The sequence below is a fragment of the Girardinichthys multiradiatus genome, chromosome 3, assembly GCF_021462225.1.
Source record: "Girardinichthys multiradiatus isolate DD_20200921_A chromosome 3, DD_fGirMul_XY1, whole genome shotgun sequence".
Taxonomy (NCBI): domain Eukaryota; kingdom Metazoa; phylum Chordata; class Actinopteri; order Cyprinodontiformes; family Goodeidae; genus Girardinichthys; species Girardinichthys multiradiatus.
Window position 1 is genome coordinate 33,790,094 of NC_061796.1, and position 24,559 is coordinate 33,814,652.

The 24,559-nt window shown below is 38.6% G+C and overlaps 1 protein-coding gene across 4 annotated transcripts; it reads left to right on the forward strand.

The window, feature by feature from the left end:
• The first annotated feature begins 1,962 nt into the window (after positions 1-1,962).
• On the forward strand, positions 1,963-24,034 carry mag (myelin associated glycoprotein). 4 transcript variants are annotated; one of them, XM_047361503.1, is made up of 12 exons: positions 1,965-2,133; positions 10,205-10,307; positions 12,001-12,076; positions 12,191-12,559; positions 12,640-12,936; positions 13,044-13,301; positions 14,759-15,019; positions 15,268-15,576; positions 19,218-19,317; positions 19,913-20,009; positions 20,273-20,326; positions 20,605-24,034. In XM_047361503.1, the coding sequence occupies exons 3-12, from the start codon at positions 12,031-12,033 to the stop codon at positions 20,761-20,763; spliced, it is 1,950 nt and encodes a 649-aa protein (XP_047217459.1). In that variant the 5' UTR covers positions 1,965-2,133; positions 10,205-10,307; positions 12,001-12,030; the 3' UTR covers positions 20,764-24,034. The 4 variants fall into 4 exon arrangements, with proteins under 4 accessions (XP_047217460.1, XP_047217462.1, XP_047217461.1 ...); XM_047361504.1 differs by lacking the exon at positions 20,273-20,326 and having other exon boundaries at positions 1,963-2,133; XM_047361506.1 differs by lacking the exon at positions 19,913-20,009 and having other exon boundaries at positions 1,963-2,133; positions 20,605-20,746.
• Positions 24,035-24,559: the final 525 nt, after the last annotated feature.

The following is a 24,559-nucleotide window of genomic DNA, read 5'->3' on the forward strand; positions in this document are numbered from 1 at the left end:
ACAATGGATGGGTCTTTTGACATTTGTTGAGGCAGAACAAGTTAAGAGCACTTCAGCCAAGAATATTTTTTCCCAATGTGTTAATTTTTCTGCATTCTGTTTATTAAGGATCTCTGGTTCCTTGGGCTTGGACCTTGGGATGTCAACCAAATGTTGCCAGTGTGAGTTGTTTTTAGAAATTGATAAGGGCATATTTTGTTGCTCTTATGAAGTCTTTGATGTTTTGCACTAAACCCTGAAAAGGAAAGCATGCACACCGCATGATGCTGTCGCCACTGTGCTTGATGATGGGGACGGCATGTTTATAGTGATGTGCAGCGTTAGTTTTCCCACACATATAGCATTTCGCATGTAGACCAGAAAGTAAATTTTGGTCACATCTGACCAGAGCACCTTCTGCCACATGCTTGCTGTGTCCCCCACATGGCTTGTGGCAAACTTTAAAAATGACTTATTTCAGCAATGGTCAAATTTGGAACTGTGGGTGTTCTGGCAAATGCTCTCATTGCCCTGTGTGCCAGTTTAGGTGGATGGTCATGTATTGATAAATATGCAGCTGTGTCATTATCTTTCCATTTTCGAAAGACAGTGCTTTGTGAGAAGTTCAAATATCTGTAATTGTTTTAATTGTCTAACACTGCTAGAAACCTCGCAACTTTATCTTTGACCTGTCTGCTGTGCTCCTTGGTTTTCATGATGTTCTCTCACAAGCCTCTGAGATCTTCATAGATGGCTGGTGTAATACTGACCAATTACACACAGGTGGACTCTGTTTTAATAATAGGTGCCTTTAAATGCAGTCAGTGGTATTACATTTGATTTAGGGGTATCAGAGTAAAAGGGACTGAATATATATGTTCAACACATTTTTTGAGTTTCTGTAAAGATTTTTTGAAACTATGTTCTATTTTTCTTCCATTTCACATAAATGCATTACTCTGTATTGGGATTTTATATATAACCCCAGCAAATCATGTGTTTTAATATTAAAAAATGTGCAATTGTTCAAGGGACGCGAATACTTTTGCAAGACTGTTATTATATTAAGATTGTATAATATGCAGATATCCGAGTTCCTGCATTTCCAGGACACCTCAGTCCTGATTTGGCTAATTGTGGCATTTGACTTAAATTAAAACATTACTATCAAGATTATGTGGTTTTCTTTTATGCAAGATTATCTTGCAGTAAGTACAATTATCTATCAAAGCTGGTCCTAAGATCTTTCTACACAAAGAAGACATGATAAACTTTGTATCTCCACCTACCTTAATGCTTATGTATGTTGTTTTTACTTGTTGCTGTTTATTGCAAAGCCATAGCTTCAACCTTGCAGATGGAGAAGAAACCATCTGAAAACCCCTCTGTCATACTTTGAAAAGCAGATTTATTTTCACTGAGATAAAACATGCTGATATGCGGTTCTGTGCTGTTTCTGTTGTTTTTTTGACCTTCTGAAACATAACATGTTATGTTTAATTAACCCACGGAGAGAATTGTTTTTTAAAATACAAAAATTATGACTCTGCTAGACAGGGACAATAACTGTAAAAAGGATATTTACAAAGGTTCTGTTTTTGGAGGGGGCATTTAAAAATTTGTTACAAAGAGTTTTTTACTCCATTGCCTTGCACTCCTTAACCTTTCTCATCGTCCCCTCATGACTTCACTTCCTCAGTTCCTCTACACCAATTTACAGGATAAAACAAAAGTTGGACTATGCTGTCCATCAATCTGAAATGATGAAAAATTCTCAGTTTCATCCAGCTCAAACCATCTGGTCAAGTGGAGTCAAAACGCCTTGAAATTCAAAGCCTCACCCATATCTGTTGGGGCAGGCTGGAACAGTGTGGCCCTTTGTGGTTCCCTGTGTATTTGTGAATGGTTGAGCCTTTGGGCGAAGCTTCAGAACAATGCTGCTACACTGACGGGCTGATTTTCATAAGAGAGGGGGCTGATGTCGGCATTGGTGGTGGGGAGGGCAGTTTATTCTCCACCACTGGGGCTTGGTACAGCAAGTGGTGAGAGGTCCTGCTAGTGTGACTGCTTACATGCGAGTGTCTGAGGGAAGATTGCTAGAACCACGCCTAAAGGAGCTGCCTACATTTGGAGTTTGGCCAGTCACCTACACAGGTGAGAGGCAGCACCTCTTTTGTCTGACCTGTTTTTAAATATAATATTTTCCTGTAAGAAGAGAAGAGGAGATAAGAGTACAGTGAGGATGTAACTTGATTGCATTTCAAATTTGTACTTCTTTGTTTTTTGAAGGACAAACACTTACATTCAGGATGAGAGTCTCCTCTCGTTTGTGTGAGCCCTCATAACTGATGAGTTAGGGCGTAAAAACTGAATGAGTCACAAGTTAGATAGCATTGGATAATGAATAAGTGCGTGTGACTATCTGTTCCTTAGTGAATGCCTGGATGAGCAAGCATGCTTGTGATGATGTGCAAGTGTTCACACATGAACACTTGCACATCATAGAGTGTTTGATGTTGGTTGGAGCTGCTAAAAGCCCAGTTAATTAGTACAGAACAGGATTTAGTGCTTGTGCTGTTAGTGCCCTACAGATCTTTTAGTGTTTGAATAGATTTCCCCATCAAAACAGATGTCTGATGCAAGGTAGGAAAACGTGGTATTTTTATAGTCAGCTTTGCAATCGATTTAGCATTTCTGTTCAGTCTATTAAAATTAAGCCCATAACATTAACCACATTAGATTATAATGTAAAATTTCCTTGGTTGTTTTCTTCACCAGAGCCTCTACTGACCCACATTGACCAGTGTAAATTTTAGTGAAAACATTTTTCAGTCATCAAAAACTGTAACAATACCACACATGATGGTTTAAATTCATCTGTGTTTATAACCCTTAGTCAAGTACAGAGCTTTGGGAGACCTTGAAAGGGGCTGCTTTTTATTCATATAGGTCGCCAAACAAGTGATGGTTCTGTTTCTCACCTCCTTTAGTTCAGAGCGGAAGGGACTGCACTCTTATGAGAGAGGAGGCCTGTGGCTACCATCTGCTCACTGGGATGGGGATTGCCAGACTCACTTTGTTTGCCAGGTGGAAAAGAATATAAAAAACGCTGCTAGTGGTACTGGTTTGTTGTTCTGTTGGGGATCTGCCAACTTAAAGCTCCCATAGCTGGGTGCTCTTACAAAAAGATTTACCGTAAAACTGGTGGTGGCAGTTGGAAGAGAGACATTTATTACTAGGTTTAAGTTTAAGCTATTGAACAAACGGAATGGAAAATGATAATTAATACTGCAAATGCTGGTAAAAAGGTGGAACACACATATATGCATTAATTCCTAAGAAGATGCTGAAGATTCAAAAGAAGAAAGCGTGTAAGTGCAAAAATGGTAAATTTAAACATATCATAAGCAAATAACGAATTAAATCCAAATATTTTTCATCCCTTAAAAGTCCAGTCTTATTTTAACAGACTGTGTGACTGGATGCTGGCATATCTTTGTTATGTTTATACCATGTGTCTTTTAGTGTGTGCGTGCTCATCACAGCTCAGTGCTCCATGTGTGGGAGGGGCAGTAGTCATGTTTTAAGACCATCTGCTCCTCTGAGTATTTTGGTGGGAGCCTTAGCTTGTGGTGGATCAACGCGCATCACAGGCAAGCAGCAAAGCGCAAGCTGTGAGTGAGCCTGTTCTGGAAAAAAAAAATAACTCCAGTTTGTCCCCTTGCGAAATGGGCAGTGTTCTGCAGACAAGGTTCCCATTCTTTCAGTCCCCTTCCTTCATCCAAGGAGCTGAGTCGCTGCTCTTGTTCACAGACTGCAGACAATACCTTTTAAGCCCCCCGTAGTGGGGCAAGAATTTGACTTTTTTGTCAGGTATCCACATTAGACATTAGAATCTTAGCTAAGATCTTATGTAAACCATTTCTACAAACACCAAACACAGTTAAAACTGCAAGCACTTGAATCAGAAAGTAAACAAACTCCACAAAATAGCATCACCGCAAAACCTGGTCTTAGCTATTCACAATCCAACCAGCTGCAAAAGAAAACCAGAGTTATCACTTGCATTTGAAGAACATAATCATTAACATAATTATTATTTAAATAATAATTCAATTAGAAACTCAATTAAATTTGAACGTGTTATTTCGAGCAAAAACTTCACAAACACCCCTTGGGGCTTAAGGTTAAGAATAAAAGTTTTTTCCTTGGCACAGCCAATTGTGTTTGTGTGAGCAATTTCCGTAGCATAGATAAATCGTCACAGGTTTCACGACCTGATTTATCTTGGCTGATTGCTTGGAAAGAATATGTATCCCAAAGGAATGATGTGGAACAAGCAATAACACTGATGTTTCATTAGAGAACAATCTCTTGCACAAATTTCTATTTGCATCTTTCTTTGTGACTGACCACTAAAGAACCAAACTGATGATGCACACCAAGTTTGGTCTGATGCATACAGTGTTTCTGAACAATGGCTTCATTCCCAGCAGGACAATACGCATGCTTAACTTACAACCAGCGCAGAGGGAGTGTGGAGGAAGGTCGCATGTCAATGTGCCCCACACCAAAGACTGAACCAGCATGCCTTATGTTGCATGTGTGTGTAGGGGGTTATGGCATGCTGCTTATTCATTCGTCCAAAGCTCCAGAGCCATTCTTTACTTCAGCCTCTCTCTGGACAGTTTGCAGAGGGATTCCCTTCAGCTCATTAGATGCCATCATTCGGCCTGTGGTCTGAAGGCATTTAAGCTCAAATGACGCCCTCCTGTTGCAACAAAGACACTGGAGAACCTTACTCACTGGAGACACAGTTTAGCTTTGTTGTATTAATATGTAAACTAGGTGGACCTTTCAGTGGATTCATGCTTGTGCACCCTGCCTCCAGACATTCCTCATCAGGGCAAATATTAGATCTGCATGTGGCTGGAAAGACATACAATCACATTTTAAAATGTCTCCACAAACAGCAGTAGATGTAAACACTTTCTTTGCTCTAATTATAGTTTTAAAAATTAAGTTAAAGATGAAGCTGTTTCAAAGTAATGTAAATGACCAATTTACATAATCATATCTTTCACAAGTTCCTCCTACATTTCATATGTTGCTCTAATAACGCCTTATTCAAAGTGATAGTGAGTTATCTCTGCTTCTCTCTTCATGTAAAGCTGGAATAGCATTGATTTTTTTCACATAAAGTTACAGTTTAACCTCTTAGTCACAAGCAGCACCTACAATAATCAAGCCCCAGAGGATGACAGGAAATCAGACGATTAAAATCTTGGACAGGAATCATATTAGATCAGATGACTGTCCTGTTCCTAAGAACCAGATAATGATAAACTTTATAAAAGGGTCATCAAAATTTTGAACATCAAACCTATTTCTAAATCTTTATTTGAAAAAGCTCCGTAAATACTCAGTCACCTTTTGGTTTTCACTTAGTTATTGGTTCAATGACTTTGAGAATTCAGTAGGAAAATGTGATGTAATATTAATATCAAACTGTACCATTTTCTGAGCAAAGACCTGCCATGTAGTCCTAAATGATCCACCGGTCTTTGTTTAATTTTATGTGTTATTTACTTAATTTGATTGTGTTTACTATTAGATACATTGTGGGGGGAAATTGCTTTCCCCCTTACAGCTGTTCCTGTTTTTGTTTTTTGTGTCTCATTAAAGTGTTTTAGAAAATCACTTAGGTAAAGTGACTAAATACAAATTGCAGTTTTCAAATGATGATTTCCTTTTATTTTGGGAAAGAAGCTATCCAAATCAACCTGGCTGTATTTGAAAATATGCCCCTCCCCTTGTTAAATCATGAATTAACCACAATATTTTGTTACATTTCACAAGCCACACCCAAGCCTGGTTACTGCCAGACCCATAGAATCAATAAATGACTTATAGAACCTGGAGAACATGGAGAAAACATAGAACAGCAGTGAACCTTTCCAGGAGTGACTGGCCAACCAAAGTTACTCCAAGAATGCATTAGCGACTCATCCATGAGGCCACAAAACAAGCCAGAAAAACATCTAAAGAACAATATCTCAGGAACTGCAGGTCTGCTTGCCTCAGTTAAGTTTAGTGTTGACTGATTAACAGTCAGTGTTCATGATTCACCAATAAAATAAAAGGGGCAAAATGGCATCCACCGAGGCCAAAACCACTGCTGAAAAAAGAACAAAAAGATCCAAATGCCATTATTTTATATTTGCCGAAACACAACATCTTGATGAGCCCTAAGACTGTGTTTTTTTGGAAGATCTTCATTATGATATATCTGGTGCAAACCTAACACAGTCTTTAGAAACAAATGATTGAACTGACAGTCAAATCTTCTAGTAGTGACATGATTGTCTTAAGCTGCTTTGCTTCTTCAGAGCCTTTCTGATTTGCTGTAATTGATGGATCCATGAATTCTGCTCTCTACCATAAAAGAGAATGTCTGGCAATCACTCTGTGACCTTAACACAGTACAGTACAGTAAGACAAGGATGTTACTGTACTATCAAGTCCACGTGTGAAAGGTTAAAAAAAAGGTTTTGGAGTGATCTAGTCAAAGTCTGGACCTAAATAAGATTGAGATGTCCTTAAACAGTCTGTTCAAAGTCAAAAACCCATAAATGTAAATAAATGAAAACAGTTTTGCTAAACAGAGTGGGTCAGAATTCCCCCTCAGTGATGTAAAAGACTCATTGCCAGTTATGGCAGCCTGACAATAGCTGTTGCCTCTATGGCTGTCACAGAAAGTTGTTTGATTTAAGAGGCAAATATTTTTTCACACAGGGCCAGGTTAGGTTGGATAGTTTTGTTTCTTTATAAGTAAAATTATTATTTGGAGATGGCATGTTTTATACTCTGGTTATCGTTATCTGATATTAAAATTAGTTTGATTATTCTGACCATTTAAGTGTGACAAAAAAGCAAAATTGGAAGGAACCTTTGAGGGGGAAATTCTTTGTTTCTTCTAATCTATGTTTTTATGTAACCAAAAGCCCTTGTCTTTGTTAATACTTACCACTTGTCCATATGCAAACATATTGCAGGCAGGGCTCACGCAGGCTTCTCTTTCCTCTTGTCTCTAAGTAACATTTCATTTCTCCACCGTTGCTGTGTTCTTTCACACAGAGTCTGGCATCTAGGACCTGGAGTGGAACCACTAGTTCGGGGAGAACAAAAGCAACGTGAAGAAAACAAAATAGTCTTCAGGGCTGTGAGGCAGCAGGAGCCTGGTGCTGAGGCTGTTATGAGGCAAGTGTTTTCTGTGTGGGCCCTATAAGCGTGCACATGTATGCAGCTTGCTCCGTGCCAGCCGTTTGTATGCACTATCAATGCGGCTGTTGTTGTTGGGTTTGATGGTTGTGTCACTGGCTATGCCTGGCTGCTTGGCTCTGTTCTCTACAGCCGTCGCTGATGCACGAGCTCCCTCTCTCCCAGGTCATACTCATAAAGCTCTTGGCCTTTTGTTAGAGTGCAGATGGCTGGGACTCTTGTCCTGGGCCTAAATGTCTCAGAAAGTGGCCCTTTGTTGGTGGCGCCTTTGGTACAAAGACATACAATCAATGTGTTTTATTTTTTTAAGAACAACCCAACATCTACTGTATGCTATTGCTGCTCTACATTTCAAATTGTTAAAATAGTTAACTGCTCTAAAGGTCATCACATTAGGCTTAATGGCGATAACACTATGTTCTCTTCTCTTAGTGTAAGGAACTTTGGTCAACCATTTGTTGTTTTTAAATGTGCTTTATAAATAAATTGGATTGGATGTTCAGAAATTGATTGTATTGCCCCCTTGTGGCCAAAACGATCAAAAGATGCAGATTTTCAGGTTAACTTTAGCGAGAAAGAACTGTAGAACTGTCCAACAGGCTTAATAACATATTAGAATAACATCAATTCTGTGCCAATTTTTTTGAAGGTTTGGCTGCATGATAAGCAGCATGACGCATCCCTGGCCATGTCAAACAAACAAACTTTCCCTGCTGTCCATCAGCGAAGTTAATATTGGTCATGGATTCTCCGGGGGATGTTAGGATGTGTAACTCACGAAGCTCTGAAGCGCCATCCACTCCCAATCTCGCCATCTGCACACACCGGCTGCCGCAGCACATGGCCAAAATCCTCTGCTTGTTCTTTTATGTGTGTTAATTCTCCATCCTTTCATTGGTGTACATTACGTTTTTTTTTCCATTTTAAAATGGTTATAGATTTAGGCTGAATATTAGCAGTGTAAGCTTAGGTAACTGGCAGTAGGAATTTTGAAACTTCCATGTAGTAAGTCATAAGATCGGTCAAACAAAAAAACAAACAGCCAATCCAAGTGCAAGTTTTTCATGGTTCAGTTTTTTTTCAGCAAAAAAGACCACATTTTACAATTACATTACAATTACATAGAGATATACATTTTTGATCTCTGTTTTTTTTAAAACAAGTACCAACATACTGATTTTATGCAGTCATGCAACAGGACTTCAGCCTGTCTTGTTTTGTCATTAAAACAAAACCATTCTTATCAAAATGGCATAACTGTTTGGAAATAGGATTGAATTAAGCAAGCCTTAATCTGAATCCCAGTTGATCTTTACAATCCCAGACCCCAAAATCCAATATTTATGCAAGAATGACTAGATGAAAGCCACTGAAATCTTCATTGCTTTTCATAAAATGATCTAGCACAAACAGAAAATGTGTTAGACGGGGCTCTGGTTGAGTACCTTGGTGATAGCTGCAGTAAAAACTGTTTTATTTGCACTTGTAAAGATTTGTATTTTATCAAATCTTTTACACAAACAGCACAATACAACCTTCCTTACTGAACATGTTGCCAAAGGTTTAGATTGTATGAAATCAGAGAAATGTGTTGTTTTAGCTTGTTTAGCTAATACTATTTAGCTAGGTCTTTGAGCATCTCAATTAAAAAAACCCAAGTGATTTCTGGACTTGAAACTGTAACATGGTTCGGTTGACCTTGGTGTCATTCTTTAATCCAAGTTCTAACTTCAGAGGTAAACGGAGTCCAGTTTAAGTAACGATGAGCCTTTATTCCTGGTTCACTGTCATCCACAGTAGCAATTTATTACATGGGTGATACAGTTCACCACTGGCTGAGACAATCTCTCAAAAAAAGAGTAAAGTTCTACAAGTTGCACCTGGAATGAGTTTTCTGTTACTTGCCTGGTCATTCAGTGGGGAGTAGCCTTACATTGCCAGTAGCTATGTAAGGCTAAAGAGGTAGTTTTCTATTTGTAAAGGAATATGGACTACATTTGGGCATCTCTAGTTATACACATAAAATACTTTAACTGTTCAGACCTTAACATGATTATTTTACACTGAACAGAAAATCTGTATGAGAGGTTGAGTTTACCTTCTTGATCCCCACATTGGTGGGATTTTTGGACTTCAGTTCTACATTTAACACCGTCATCGCTCACAAGCTGATCCCCAGACTTCAGGACCTGAGTGTCTGTTCCTCACTGTGTTCATGGGCCATGGGCTTCACAGACCACCCACAGTAGGTTAGAATGGGTGCTGACAATGTCCTCATCCTTAACACCTCCAAAACTAAAGAGATCATCGACTTCTGAAGGACTATGGTCGGATCACACACTCCCATCCACATTCATGGGAAGACGGGGAAAGACGTGGATAACCTGAGGTTTCTGGAAGTTACACTGACAAACCGGCTGACCTGGACAAACAGCGCAGCCATTACAACTTCCTGTAGATTCAGCAAAAAAGTGTGATGTAAATCAACACTAGGGAAAGTTATATTTGAGATCTTATCTGCCCTTTTTTACTACTTTGCTTTTTTTGTGATGACTTTTTTAGTAAACACCTTTTAATACATCCAGTAAGACTTGTTAACATTCTGCATGTTTTCATCATTGCGTACCGTGATCAGTCCCTCTCTCTCTCCTGTTTTAATTCTAGCACAGCACAAATAGTATCACAAATCTACTGATGACATGATGTGTGTTGACTGGTGTTTCGCTTCAAGCCAGAACTCAGCCAACAGTGGGGGTCATTCATTGTGAGGTCTTACGTATGGCCACCACAATGAGAGACTCCACTGAGGGGCTGAGGGGGAGCAAGCAGGTGCCCACTGACACTGCGTTTGTGGGACTTACTACTGCTCTGTGTCATAGTCGGACTGATGTAATCGCCTAATCATGGTGATGGGACTCGTAATTTTTTTGTTTATTTCTTGCAGAGGACAAGGCTGTCAAGCTATCTGGGTGTGAGAAAACACTCTCAAGTGGAGCTGTCGACAAGCTGCAGAGATTTGGTCTGTTTTGAACTACCAGCATTTCAAGGTAAATCCTAAGTCACTCACCTAGTTACAAATCACAGTTTTCCAAGGCAGTAAACATTTGCTTAAAGTGTTTTTTTTTTTATTACATCTCACAATTCAAGTTATGACCATGGCAATATGTCAGTACATGTTTTTATTTATTTTAGAAACACATTTGCAGTCGTAGTCGATTCAGAGTGAAGTAAGATATTAGTGCCACCAAAATGATTACAGCTGTATAAATACTTTTAATAATGTTGAAGGTACTTTATTTTCACATCAAACCCTTCCCAGATATTCTAAGCAGTGCTTTGATGTATCATGCTTTGCAATTAAATTAGAAAAAGATGTAACTGTTGTGCTCTATAAATTAGAAAGTACATTTTCTATACAGTAGCATGAGATCCACACTGTAGATTAACAATTAATCATATTGATTTTGTTTATATCTGATATACAGTTAATCATTTCAAAACTGAAACCTTTAGACAATCAAATTGTTTTAAATCTTTGTAAACACTCTGACTATGGCTTTAGCTGAATGATATAAAGGAACAAATGTCAGGAGGAGCCTACTAGGACAGCTGGCCTTTATTCACAGTTCATCAGATTTACTTTAACTGATGAAAACTGTGAACTCAAACAGACTGAAGGCTGAAACTGAAAGTGAATCAGTTAAATACTTGAAGGATTTACACACTCATCCAATTAGGTTATTGCGGACTTATTATTTTCCTTTTTACATTTTTACCAATAACAAAATAATTTGTTTTTTAGTTGAATTGTACAGAATACATGTCACATCAAAGGTGGAAAAGGTTTTGAGATTTTTAATGAAAGAATCATTTTTAGTACAAAAACTGAGGTATGAACAGTTTTGAGACCCATTGTAGCTCTCTAGAGCTTTAGTATAATATTATTATCTGATTCTTAAAGGAACATAATGATTTCTTTTACCATTTGGGAATAAAACACAAATTTAAATCTGCTTTAAAAATGTAAAAAACACTTAAACTGTTAAATGATAATGAAATGTTTTTTTTTTTTTTTCCAAAGTTGTTTTCATAAAGCAAGTTTCCAACATCAGCTCTTTTTTGTGCAGGAAATTTAGGGGATTCATAATCAGATTTGTTTTCATCACACAAATGTTTTTGCCTCTTGAATTTTCATCATAAGTGGCAAAGTAGCTGAGGGTTTTTTTGAGGGCAAAATATATCCTCTGGAGATCATTGTGCAAAGAAGGATTCTTCATAAAATGAAGAACATTATGGAGAACCCTGAGCATCCTCTTCATGAGACTGTCCTACAACAACAGAGTGTCTTCAGTCAGAGGCTTCTTCAGATCTGCTGTAAGACGGAGCGCTACAGGAGATCCTTTATGCCCCCAGCCATCAGCATCTACAACAGCTCTTTGAAGAAACCTACATAAGGAACTACAACAACATTTAATTTCCCTTTGGGATTAATAAAGTATTTTTGAATTGAATTGAATATAATCAAAACATGTAATCCACACGTTAACGATACATATTTTATATTAATCCCACAATAAAAAGCAATAGACCATGCTTTTAAGTTTATGCCATCTTTCAATCTGGTTATTTATAAGTGGTTTACCTGATCAGCATTGATATAAACAAGGCAGACTTCATATAGTCTTTTTTGCCCTCTTGATGAAACCTGTGCTGTAATTAACTTACTGTTGTTTCTTCCAGAGGTCTATGGTCCAGTGCTGAGCAGAGACAATGTGGTGTTTGGAGCTGCTCATACCTCTGCTTTTAATTATCAGTGGTAACAAACTTCATTTTTTTCATCATTAATTAAAATCACATGATTTTCTTCCACTTTGAGATAGGAGACCTCAGTTTTAACTCGGTATCCATCGGTATCCATCTTCTTGTTCAGATGCCAACTGTCAGTGGAATATTTGGTTACCTCGGGATATCTCAACAATGACAAACTCCTGCGTGGTCATCCCATGCAGTTTCATGTACCCTTCTGGAATCAGGCCCATCCGGGGCATTCACGGTATTTGGTACTTCGGTCAGCCCTATCCACAACTGTTCCCCCCTGTAGTCTTTAAATCACTCACAGATGTTGTCCACGAGAGCTACAAGGGCCGCACCAAGCTTCTGGGTGACCTTAACCAGAGAAACTGTACGCTGCTCATTGGTAATGTCGGCACAGAACACTCAGGAAGATACTACTTTCGTGCAGACATTGGTGGAGCCAACAAATATTCTTACCCAGACTTCGCTGAGCTTAAAGTTTTAGGTGAGCTAACATTAAAGCAAACATTCTGATTGATAACCCAGAAAACCTCAAACTAAGGATAAATATGTTTTGTTCTTCAGATCAGCCCAACATTGACCTGCCAGAGGAGATTGTCAGTGATGAGAGTCTGGAGCTAACCTGCTACGCTCCTGATAACTGCCCTGACGCGGCTCCAGAGATCCAGTGGATGTATATTGACTACCTGCCTGATCCAGAATTCAGCTATGAATATATAGAGGAGAGCAATACAGCAGTGATTTCTAACACCCTCACTTTTACACCAAGACCTATGCACAATGGTCAGTTGCTGGGTTGCAGGGTCTACTACCCCAACACCACACTGGTCTACGAGAGGCTCATTTCATTAGATGTCAAATGTAAGTAAATTTAAACCTTTAGGCTATATTGTGCCTTGTATTTTGAATGTGGCATCTGGAAACCTGTGTGCCAGGAAATGAAAACCTAATTTCTTCTCACCTTTTAGATTCTCCAAGATCAGTATGGGTGAATGTATCTTCTGAAGTGATGGAGGGCAGCTCTGTGATGCTGCACTGTGAGGTGGATAGCAACCCTTCTCCCAGGATCTCCTGGATGTTTGGAGATAAGGAGCTGCTATGGGACACAGCATCCTACATCTCTCTCCCCCTGGATGATGTGACTATTGAAAATGAGGGGATTTACACCTGCATTGGAGACAATGGCTATGGCTTTATGAACACCTCCCTGTACCTGGCTGTAAAATGTAAGTCTGACAGACTTTAAGTGATATCTGTAGTACAACTGGCTAACAGACTTCTGATTTGTCTCTGCAGTGTCTACAGTTTATAGTCTTAACAATTCAAACTCACCATTGCCTGATCAAAATCTTCCAAACTGTGCCAACCAAATCAGTGCATAAATGGAATGACTGCAAGGCAATGTCAGAGAAGTAAAATAATTAATCAGTAAGAAAGCCTTCAGTCTATCAACCACAATGTTCATTCTGTTTGCACATTGTTAGTGAACAGTGTTGCTAGTTTAGGATAAACCAGACAAGCAAGTAATGTTTTCTAGTATGCAGGAAGCAGTTTGGGATGTTTGAAGTGAGGCTCTGTTTAAAGGTTAGTATCTTGCCTGCAGTAAAAAACTAGCTTGATGTCTTGATGATTTAAAGAGTTTTGAATAAGATTTTTTTGTTTGTATTTGCATAAACTGCTATGATTTTTAAGATTGTTTTAGAACAATAGAAGTACGCTGTGGTCTTGGCTCCTCATTGACTAATTAGTAGCTTTAGCCTCTAGGACTAGAGGGGGGACTGACTAATTTATTTGTTGTGTAGTCAGGATGCTTATATTTTTTTTAATATTTAATTTAAAAACCATTTAATCTGTCAAGTATTTTAAAGGGAATTCCAACCCAATATGGCGGTGGCATTAGGACAATAGGTGAAAGAGTGATTTGAGCACTGGCATTATTGAACAAGCATACATATAGGATAAATTAACAATAACGTCTCTGTAAAAAATAAAAATGTATTAACTAAAGCAGTTCAACTCCAAGTTAAGCATATTTCAGTTAACAAACTCTTACTAGGCTAGAACAATTGAACTAAAACGTCCATGCCAAATGAAGGAATACAACTTAGTCTTTCAACTAATTAAGAACAATAATATGTATGTCTTCAAACAACCAGTCACAATGCAAAATCAGCAGAGTAGATAAAACATTATTTTAATAAAGTAATATTTTAAAGAATGCTTTGCAGAATTAGAAATCAACCCTAAAAGTTGTTTAATTTGCCATCTTAGTAAATAATATTTAAGAAAACATTATTTGCTGGATCAGAAATCAGTAATGTTTTGGACAATTGATCCTAATGTTTTCACTGGCCATCACAAGGCGTAATGAACTACAAAAGTGGTTGCAAGCAGTCAAAAATAAGAGTTTGCAGAGGTATCACATGCTTGTTGTGTCTCACAGATAATCTGTGCTGCTGACAAATCTGCTTTGATTTGTTGTCATAGTATTGCTTTTCCATTTATTTCTGTCCCAATCATCTGCTTACATCATGATAAATTATTGTCACTCCTACTTGTAATGTCCCAGTGAATTTAAATACATGTTCCTTTGACAACTCTGTTTACAGCAAACAATAGGACATTTTTTCCAAATTTGTGCAGCACAAAAAAAACAAGCTCAGATTCTCCCTGTTTGTGACAGACCCTCCTCGTGAACCTATTGTTAACGACTCCATGACAGTAATTGAGGGAACTTCACTGGCCCTGCACTGTAACACCATGGGAAGCCCTGCCCCAACTCTCACCTGGCTGAAGGATGGTGAGCTGGCAGGTTCCATAACTGCTGGTGAGCTGTCAGTGTTAGAGATCATGGAAATCACGCCACAGCAAACAGGACAGTATCGCTGCCTGGCAGAGAACGAGCATGGACGAGCCAGCGCTTCCCTCAATATCACTGTGGAATGTGAGTGCCTCAGTTTCCTGCATTATTCTCAGTGGCAACTTTAAAGAAGTATGTTTTAAAAAATAAAGCAGTGTAGCAGAAATAATAGTCTTTATTATGTTTAACTGTTTAAATCTTTTCACGTAGACTACAGCGATCTGAGGGTGACTTTATTGACAAGTGGACTGGTTTAATAGTGTGAAAAGATTTTACAGACATCTTCTGTACATTACCTCTTGCCTACATCTGTTTGTCATTTTTTTTTCCAGATGGCCCTGTGCTTCTGGAGGAGTCAAAGTGCACAGTGGTGAGGGAGGGAGTCCAGTGTGTTTGCGTGGCTGTGGGAAACCCTGAACCTACTATCGAGTTTTACCTGCCCGACCTCAACATCACCATCAATGAAACCAACAGTCGTTTCAACTTCTATGCGCACACAGACGGTCACACGTCCACTGCGATGATCAAGCTGCGGGAGAAAGGTGAGAAGGCTGACAACAGCGGGCCGGCTGTAAATGTCCACTGCAGCATGTACAACATCTATGGGAGGGAGAGCGTCCTTTTGGAGCTACAACAAGAAAGTGAGTTCAAAATATTTATATTTGCTTTGACTGTTCTCTTGGACTTCCCTTTTTCCATTACTTTATCATTTTTATTCAATTTGTTGGGGCTCTATTTTATTGTATACCAACATAAAATAATAAATATTCTATTTATATTAAAACCAAACTGTTTTAGGTGTCATAAGCAACCACCAACAATGAAATCAGCTGACAGTTCATCTAATGGTTGATTTGTTTAGAGAGGAGTGGGGAAACTGATTTGTAAATTTTAATACAACTATTGCCGGTATAACGATAATTTCACAATGTAATCGTTTGAAAACTCATTAACCACCCACCATCTGGCCATTTCTTTAAGAGTTATTATCTGCTGTAGGGTTTTTTGCAATGACCTAAATTAGTTTATTACCTGACTGCATTTGAACGCACAGAACTTCTAGTGGCCTAAGTAAAGATAAAGGAATGTTTAGTGTATGAAACTGCATGCTTGGTTTGCTCTATGAACTAGTATAATCATTTAAAACAAACTATTCTTCACAAAACCATAGTTTTGAAGGGTGATAATACCTTATTTGTCTGGTATTATGATCTATGCATAAAACAAGCATAACTCATAAATGCAAACGTGCACAATCTGTCCTATTAAAACCAACTTGATACCCAAGTAAAAGTCTTAAGATTGTTTGGGTGTTACCAAATGTCTAGTGAAGATATTCAGATCTTAGCTCCGGAACTGTAATTAATCCCACAAACTGTATCCTGTTATAGAAACCCATTATGCCCAGTTTAATTGTATTTCAGTAATCTTCCATCAGGGATTTTTCAGAAGCACAAGGATTACTTCCTTCCTTGCTTCCTTCCTTCCTTCGGCGGTCATCGGGCAAGTGGCTTTGTACACCCTGGGCATGCCCATGCAGACTCATACCTTAGGACAATATACAGACAAATGAACCTAACACTCATGTTTTTGGATAGTGGGAGGGAGTCAGAGTACCCAGAGAGAACAAATACACAGGGAGAGCATGCAAACAACACACACAAAAAGCCCAGACAAGAATTAGAACGCTGGACCTTCTGGCTGCCAGGCAACAGTGCTAACAATTGTGCAACCCAGTTTCAAACCATGGGGGTAGTAAAGAAGTTAAAACATGAGTGACTGAAATGAAGCACCAACACTGGACCAATGAATCTAAAAAAGAAAAAAGAAATCACTAACTGTGTACAACCTTGACATGAGCCAAAAATGAGCCCACGGAAGGTGACTTTGGATGCCCAGGATGGGGAAGGGGTTGCTGGTATGAAGTGGTATCATTAAGGGTGAACCTGTTGGCCCTTACATTTAATTTAAACCCACCTCTGAACCTTCAATGAGTTTTTGGACGATGCTTCTTTTAATCCCTGATAACAGTGGAGCTCTTTTTCTTTCAATACAGACTTGTTTTACAACAGTAATCAATCATTCACAAAAGTACTGTAGTGATAAGGAATAAAAAAACCTTAAAGACCTAAATCCTGTGGAGCAAAAAGATAGAAGATTACCTGTTTCCCGACTCTGTTTAGAAAGGTAATGAAAGCTATCAATGAGGCTATGTCTAAAAGCAAAGTAGGTAAAATGGTTTAACAAATCAGTTAATAAATAAATCAGTTATAGTGTTATAATTCTGCCCACTTATTATGTTGTTGCATTCCATCTTATACATGTTAATATTTTCAACCTAAAAAGCAAAATACTAAATTATCTTTTTGACTGACTAGGCTAAATTTTGTTTAGCAATGAAATGTTTTAAGAGGAATATCATTTGACCAATACTTGTGCATTTACTCTATGGTTTATGTTAGTTGCTTGGGCTCTTTTCTACAGTCAAGCTAAAATTGATTCATACCCTATGGCAGATTTAGGTTTAAACAAACTTCTTGGTTTAGTGGAATATACAGTACTCGGCCTCCTTGAACTGGTCAACCTCTTGCCACATTTCAGGCTTCAAACATAAAGATATAAAATTCTAATTTTCTGTGAAGAATCAACAACAAGTGGGACACAATCGTGAAGTGGAATGAAATTTATTGGATGTGTCAAACTTTTTTAACAAATAAAAAACTGAAAAGTGGGGCGTGCAATATTATTCGGCCCCCTTGCGTTAATACTTTGTAGCGCCACCCTTTGCTGCAATTACAGCTGCAAGTTGCTTGGGGTATGTCTCTATCAGTTTTGCACATCGAGAGACTGAAATTCTTGCCCATACTTCCTTGCAAAACAGCTCAAACTCAGTGAGGTTGGATGGAGAGCGTTCATGAACAACAGTCTTCAGCTCTTTCCACAGATTCTCGATTGGATTCAGGTCTGGACTTTGACTTGGCCATTCCAACACCTGGATACGTTTATTTGTGAACCATTCCATTGTAGATTTGGCTTTATGTTTTGGATCATTGTCTTGTTGGAAGATAAATCTCCATCCCAGTCTCAGGTCTCTTGCAGACTCCAACAGGTTTTCTTCCAGAATGGTCCTGTATTTGGCCCCATCCATCTTCCCATCAATTTTGACCATCTTCCCTGTCCCTGCTGACGAAAAGCAGGCCCAAACCATGATGCTGCCACCACCATGTTTGACAGTGGGGAGGGTCTGTTCGGGGTGATGAGCTGTGTTGCTTTTATGCCAAACATATTGTTTTGCATTGTGGTCAAACAGTTCAATTTTGGTTTCATCTGACCAGAGCACCTTCTCCACATGTTTGGTGTGTCTCCCAGGCAGCTTGTGGCAAACTTTAAACGAGACTTTTTATGGATATCTTTAAGAAATGGCTTTCTTCTTGCCACTCTTCCATAAAGGCCAGATTTGTGCAGTGTACGACTGATTGTTGTCCTATGAACAGACTCTCCCACCTCAGCTGTAGATCTCTGCAGTTCATCCAGAGTGATCATGGGCCTCTTGGCTGCATCTCTGATCAGTCTTCTCCTTGTTCGAGATGAAAGTTTAGAGGGACGGCCGGGTCTTTGTAGATTTGCAGTGGTCTGATACTCCTTCCATTTCAATATGATTGCTTGCACAGTGCTCTTTGGGATGTTTAAAGCTTGGGAAATCTTTTTGTATCCAAATCCGGCTTTAAACTTCTCCACAACAGTATCTCGGACCTGCCTGGTGTGTTCCTTGGTCTTCATGATGCTCTCTGCGCTTTGAACAGAACCCTGAGACTATCACAGAGCAGGTGCATTTATACGGAGACTTGATTACACACAGGTGGATTCTATTTATCATCATCAGTCATTTGGGACAACATTGGATCATTCAGAGATTCTCACTGAACTTCTGGAGTGAGTTTGCTGCACTGATAATAAAGGGGCTGAATAATATTACAGGCCCCACTTTTCAGTTTCTTTGTTAAAAAGTTTGACACTTCCAATAAATTTCATTCCACTTCACGATTGTGTCCCACTTGTTGTTGATTCTTCACCAAAAATTCGAATTTTATATCTTTCTGTTTGAAGCCTGAAATGTGGCAAGAGGTTGACCAGTTTAAGGGGGCCGAGTACTTTCGCAAGGCACTGTAATTCTTAAGTCTAAATCTGCAAGGGGTATGAATAAATTTGGGCTTAACACTATGGGTTGTCCAATACTTTTAATACAAATGTTACTGTAAGTTTATCACTTTTGTGTTTTTAGAAAAGTACATGATGGCAGTTATAGTTGGCACCATTGGAGGAGTTGCAGTTATTGCCTTCATCATTGCAGCAGTGAGATACGTGGGCCAGAATAACAAGAAGTGAGTATAAATTGCAAACTAATGGAGAGGTCAATGTCAGACAGATATCTTCTGTCTGCTTACTAAGTATTTTCTGAAGTCCTTGGAAACGCTTAAGCCTAGTCATCCATTCTAAAACACATGCATGCCGATTGTATTTGAGTGAATGTGGGATTGATGTGGACGTGAGAATCTTATGTTTAGAGCAATTTCAGTTTATTTGCAACAACAAAATCTTTGCAAATTCACACTTGCTGCCTTGTAGAGGTGGATAGCAAGCTGGACTAACCTTATATTTTGCAGGCATGATTCTCTGCTCTGACATTGCTTCCGTATCCTTGACCTGCTGTGCTAAATACAACCCAGGTAGTCCCCTTAACCAAGGTGCTTTAATTTAGCCCCAAGGCCTCATTGAACCCTCAAATTTACAAGCTTTCTTCGGTAGATCAGCGATCTTAGCGACTAAACCCATAAAATAACCACGTCACTCACAGCCAAAGACGGCCTCCAACATAACCTTATACAGCTTGTTTTAAAATGGATGCCCAGGCTTTGCGTGTCGCCCAGCGTTACTGGCAGTTGAGACCGAGTCTGATTATGTGACTCCGTCCCCCAGAGAGAATGGCAACCCTAGGCAGGACGTGGTCCTGGAGAATCCAGCTTTGTACTACAGCGCAGTCAAGAAGGACAAACAAAATCTGAGGAAGAAAGTGGTGAGACACAATGATGTCAATAATTCAGATTATGATTACGGAGGGGTTGGACGACCATTCTCGGAATGTTTGGGGTTAACATTTTGTGTAATGAATACAGTGTAAGACCCCATTTTAACCTCTGATAAGAGGTCATTAAGTAATCTCTCTCACTAGCAGTCTAATAACTCCAACAATGACCTTACGAAACACTGTTTTTCTCCTGCTTTCATCGCTTCTCTGCATTTTCTGTCTGTTTTTTCTCTCCCCTAACTCTTGCACAGCTTAAGACAGAGCTGTTGGGCTCAAAGTTTAACTCCATTCTAGAGGAGACTACGGTAAGGTTCCTAAACGAATCCCTATTAAAACATAAGCCACAGTGACAGATGCATCCCCTCGCATATCAGCTTCTCTGTTCTGTTCACTTTATTTCGTTGCCCGAAAATGCGTTCTGCATAGCTCCTCATTTGTAACCCAAACTGCAAAACTAACAGCAAAACATCGTCAGTCCTACTGTCATTATGTCAACCAGTAACTACTAATATATTTTTATTCATGGTGTCTTACTTGTACTTTGATAGTTATTTGTGGTGGTGAATGGTCCCATTGTCTGCAGGGAGAAGACGGGGATTATCAACCTGTGGGCTCTATGGCAGGACTGGAGAGGCAAGAGCTGAATTACGCTGCTCTGGAGTTTATTGGCGCCAGGCCCAGGGAGGGGGCCTCAGGGAGGGGGGATGAAGGCAGCAACTACACGGAAATCAAAGCCAAATGAATCGCGATCCTTCCCTGATCCCTCAGCTATGCGAGACGCAGTGGCAGCCATGAGTTATATACATCTTCACCAAAAACTTTTATTAACTCCTTCACTGGATATCTCCCTGATTATGGTGACTCAGTGTTCCTCGGTTTTTTCTGATGTATAATTTATAATATACAACTCCATGACAGAGGCCTCCCCCTTTGAGGTGCCCGTTTTCCATGAGATACCCTTTTTATACACCGCTCTTTGGAAAAACTGGCAGTTTTTCAGGATGGAGCCAGACGCATGGGACAATATCATACATTATTTTGATTACAGCTTCAGTTGTTGTTCACTGTTTCTACATAATTTAGTGTTGTTTTATCCTCGCAGTTATCCGTGTCTCGTCTGTTTCACTATTTGATCTGTCTGATAACTGTCACTGTGTCTGCTGCCAGTTGAAGCGTCAGGGCAAGGAGATTTTCTTCTTTCTTCACATCAACAGAGAGTAAACCCTCTTCTCTCTTTTCTGGCTTGGGTTCATTACATCTTAAGAACATAAATGTATGGAGGCAGGACAGAGTTACACATCTTGATATCTTGCCTCATCATAACTGTAATTATTTTGTTGTGGAACACAGGAAATAGAAAGATGTCTCTCTTCCTTTTGACAATAATTTAAAAGATAAAGTGACATGCCACCCACTCATAAAAACTGTCACAATTTATTTCCAACATTGCCCGTTCACTGTGGCAGGTGCAAAAGTCAATTTTCTTCTCCCTAAAAGCATATGTTTTCTCACACATTCTAGAAGAAACAGACCTAAAGCACAACGTATATATGTGTGAGGGACCAAAGTGTTATCTCTTCTAGACAATGTGTGTGTTAGTATGCGTGTGTGTTGAAATTGTGCTGAAATATCAGCTGTCGTGATCTGTGGGGTGTCTGTTAAGTTCACAGAACAATTGATTTATCTTTCTCACAGGATTGCATCAAACTTATAAATGACAAAAGTAATGCCAACTCGTCAACTGGTTGTGCTGCTCAAATACATTTGATAAACCTGTGATGTAATATTAAAAAACACTAATAGTCTAACTTGATAATGATGTCTTAAAATAAATAAAATTGATGTATATTTATGAAGAAGATGATGGCAGTGTGTGTACACAATATCTTGCATGAGTGTTTGACAAGTTTGACAAATTAAAACCAGTTTTGCTACACATTTCACCAGCCAATCTGGATAAACACTGTCTTAATACAGGCTTTGAAAATATTACTCAATATTGAACTTAACAGGGTAAATCAGTCAGATAAATGCTGGGGCAACTTTTACATACAAAGTTAAACTGGCTGTTTGTTTTGACAGATTTCATCTGGTTTTAAAATATTGTTCTTGTCCTCCAAGTATAATTTTGTTTAACATTGATAGGGTACTCATTGGTTTAAAGCTCAGTTTTCTTAAACTTGCTGAAATACATTAAATTTACATTTCTGGTATTGGTTAGGTGGCCTGTTCATCAGATTAAGACCATACCATGACTATAAAAATCAGCCAGAAAAGGAATTATTGGCAAAACATTGGTGAGGTCTTCTGGGATGCTGTGGACTTAAATGGACTGTAAGAGTTCTCTAACTGATTGGTACCATATACAAAACATTTGTGGGGAGTTGTGGTGGCAACACTTCACAATTCAGGACTGGGCATGTTGGACCATGGTTGCATCCGCGGCAGCGCATCCATGCAGCTGGGTTGGTGTATACCTGCGCGGCTACATCATGTAAATTGGTCTGGTCATACCAAGGCTAGAACCTAAACACACTCACACCGTGCTGGCAGGATTCCTTTCAAATTATTGTAACGCTCATCACAGTTATCTGCTTCAGGTCCCACTGTTACTCTGGCTTTAAACAAAGGAATCTCACCGAGCACTTAAAACCAACAATCAAGTATGCCAATGCCTTAAATACCACTCCAGAATAATGCCCACTGTACATAGCAGCTGATTTATCTTGAGCTCCCTGCTGGATAGAGGACTGTACACCTTCAAATTGCACCAATGTCTGGCTGTGCTGACATCACTGAAAGTTGTTATTGTTTCTAGATATTGTTTAAATGCAACATGTGCCTTTCAGACTGTCATAAAAAAGCCATGGTATCATTTTTAATAAAGAGAAGGCAAAAGGGGAGGACAAAAAAATGAGCAGCAGATCAAAGAGTTAATAGTATAAATTTACAGTTGTTGCATCACAATTCAGTACAACTCATGAACAGCTTGAACAGATCAGATCACACTGATCATGGACAACACAGGTTTTAGATACTGTGTGCATGATTTCTCCTCTCTGCAATCTTTATGCAATACTGATGGCATTTAGCAGCTGCTAAATGATTCCAGACAAAGCCTTACATGTTGCAAATGTATCAAGGAAGCAGCCACTTTACTCCCTAAATAAAATCTTAAAGGAATGCATGCATTAGTCATAATTATTAGATATTGCAATGGTTTTTATCAGGTATACTAAAGGACTCTCGTAAAAATATAATGTGAAAAATCTTTATACAAGAACCCAGCTGAAAATATTTTGTCTTATTTGGATGTTTAGCAAATAAAGATAGATTTACCAAAATGTAAAAAGTTAGAACATGTTGTGACATCAAGAAAAGTCCGACTCTGTCTGGTAAAACTGCCAAAGACATTAGAACATGTTGATGCTCAGTCCTAGAATGTCAACTTTCATTCGTTGGCAGTAAACATAAAAACTGTGAAAGCATTTTTTTTTAAGTTTTAGTTTTAGTACACAGTGCAAACATTGTGATACTAAGCCTTAAGATCACCCTTTAGATATCTTACAAATACAGCTCTCTATAGATATATATAGTCAGCTTTGACCAATTCTTCTAATTAATTCTGCCTTTTATTAAGACAGTGTTCCTGTTTCTTTAATAGAGGGTTCCAGATATGCTGGCTTGCAGTCTTTCAATGCCTCTTATTTTTGTATTTTTCACACACATATTAAATATGTCTAATACTTTGTCACAGTGTTGTACAGTACAATTGTCCAATACTTTGTGATTATTCTTATCAATACGGCTTTTTTTTCCTATTGTTCGGCTATTCTGACAATAATTCAAATCAAGGTTTTGCAATCTCTCTGCAAATTATCAGAGAGTTTGCAAAGGTAGGATGGTTTTGTTATTATATGGTTTGCTCTGTTTTATTTTAAGTGAGTCGAAATTCATCTGTCTTCTGTTCCACATAAGTACGAATAAAACACAAAAAACAAAATACAAAAAAATGACAGTGGATTATTGGTAGGAAACAAAATCTTGTCTTGTGTGTTTGTTTTTAAACAACAAAATGATGGTAGTTTTTGGTTTTAGTCCTTTGTTAGATGAACAAAACACAGAAAAGGACTTTGTGCTTTCACATAATTCATCTTTAAAACTTAAGAAGCTAAAGCTAAACAACGAATAACTCGACATTCAGATGTCCTAGGATTGTAATAATTCTATAATTTCAAACTCATTGATGATGCTTAAAAAATACTCTACACGTCTTGATACTGTGACAAACTTTCATGAAACTGTTATAAATCCTAAATGTGTAAATTTAGAAGAAGCAACCCCTATCTGCTTAACAGAAAGCATAAGGTCCCTCTAATAAAGATCAGAAAAATATAACTAGTGAAAAGGAGATAATATTTTCATTGTATTATTCAGGGCAAAATCATTAAGTAGTTGGCAATTATGTATCCCTTTAGAAAGAAAAAAGTAAAAGTACTGTTTTCTTGTATTCCAACACAATAGGCAAAATAACAGTA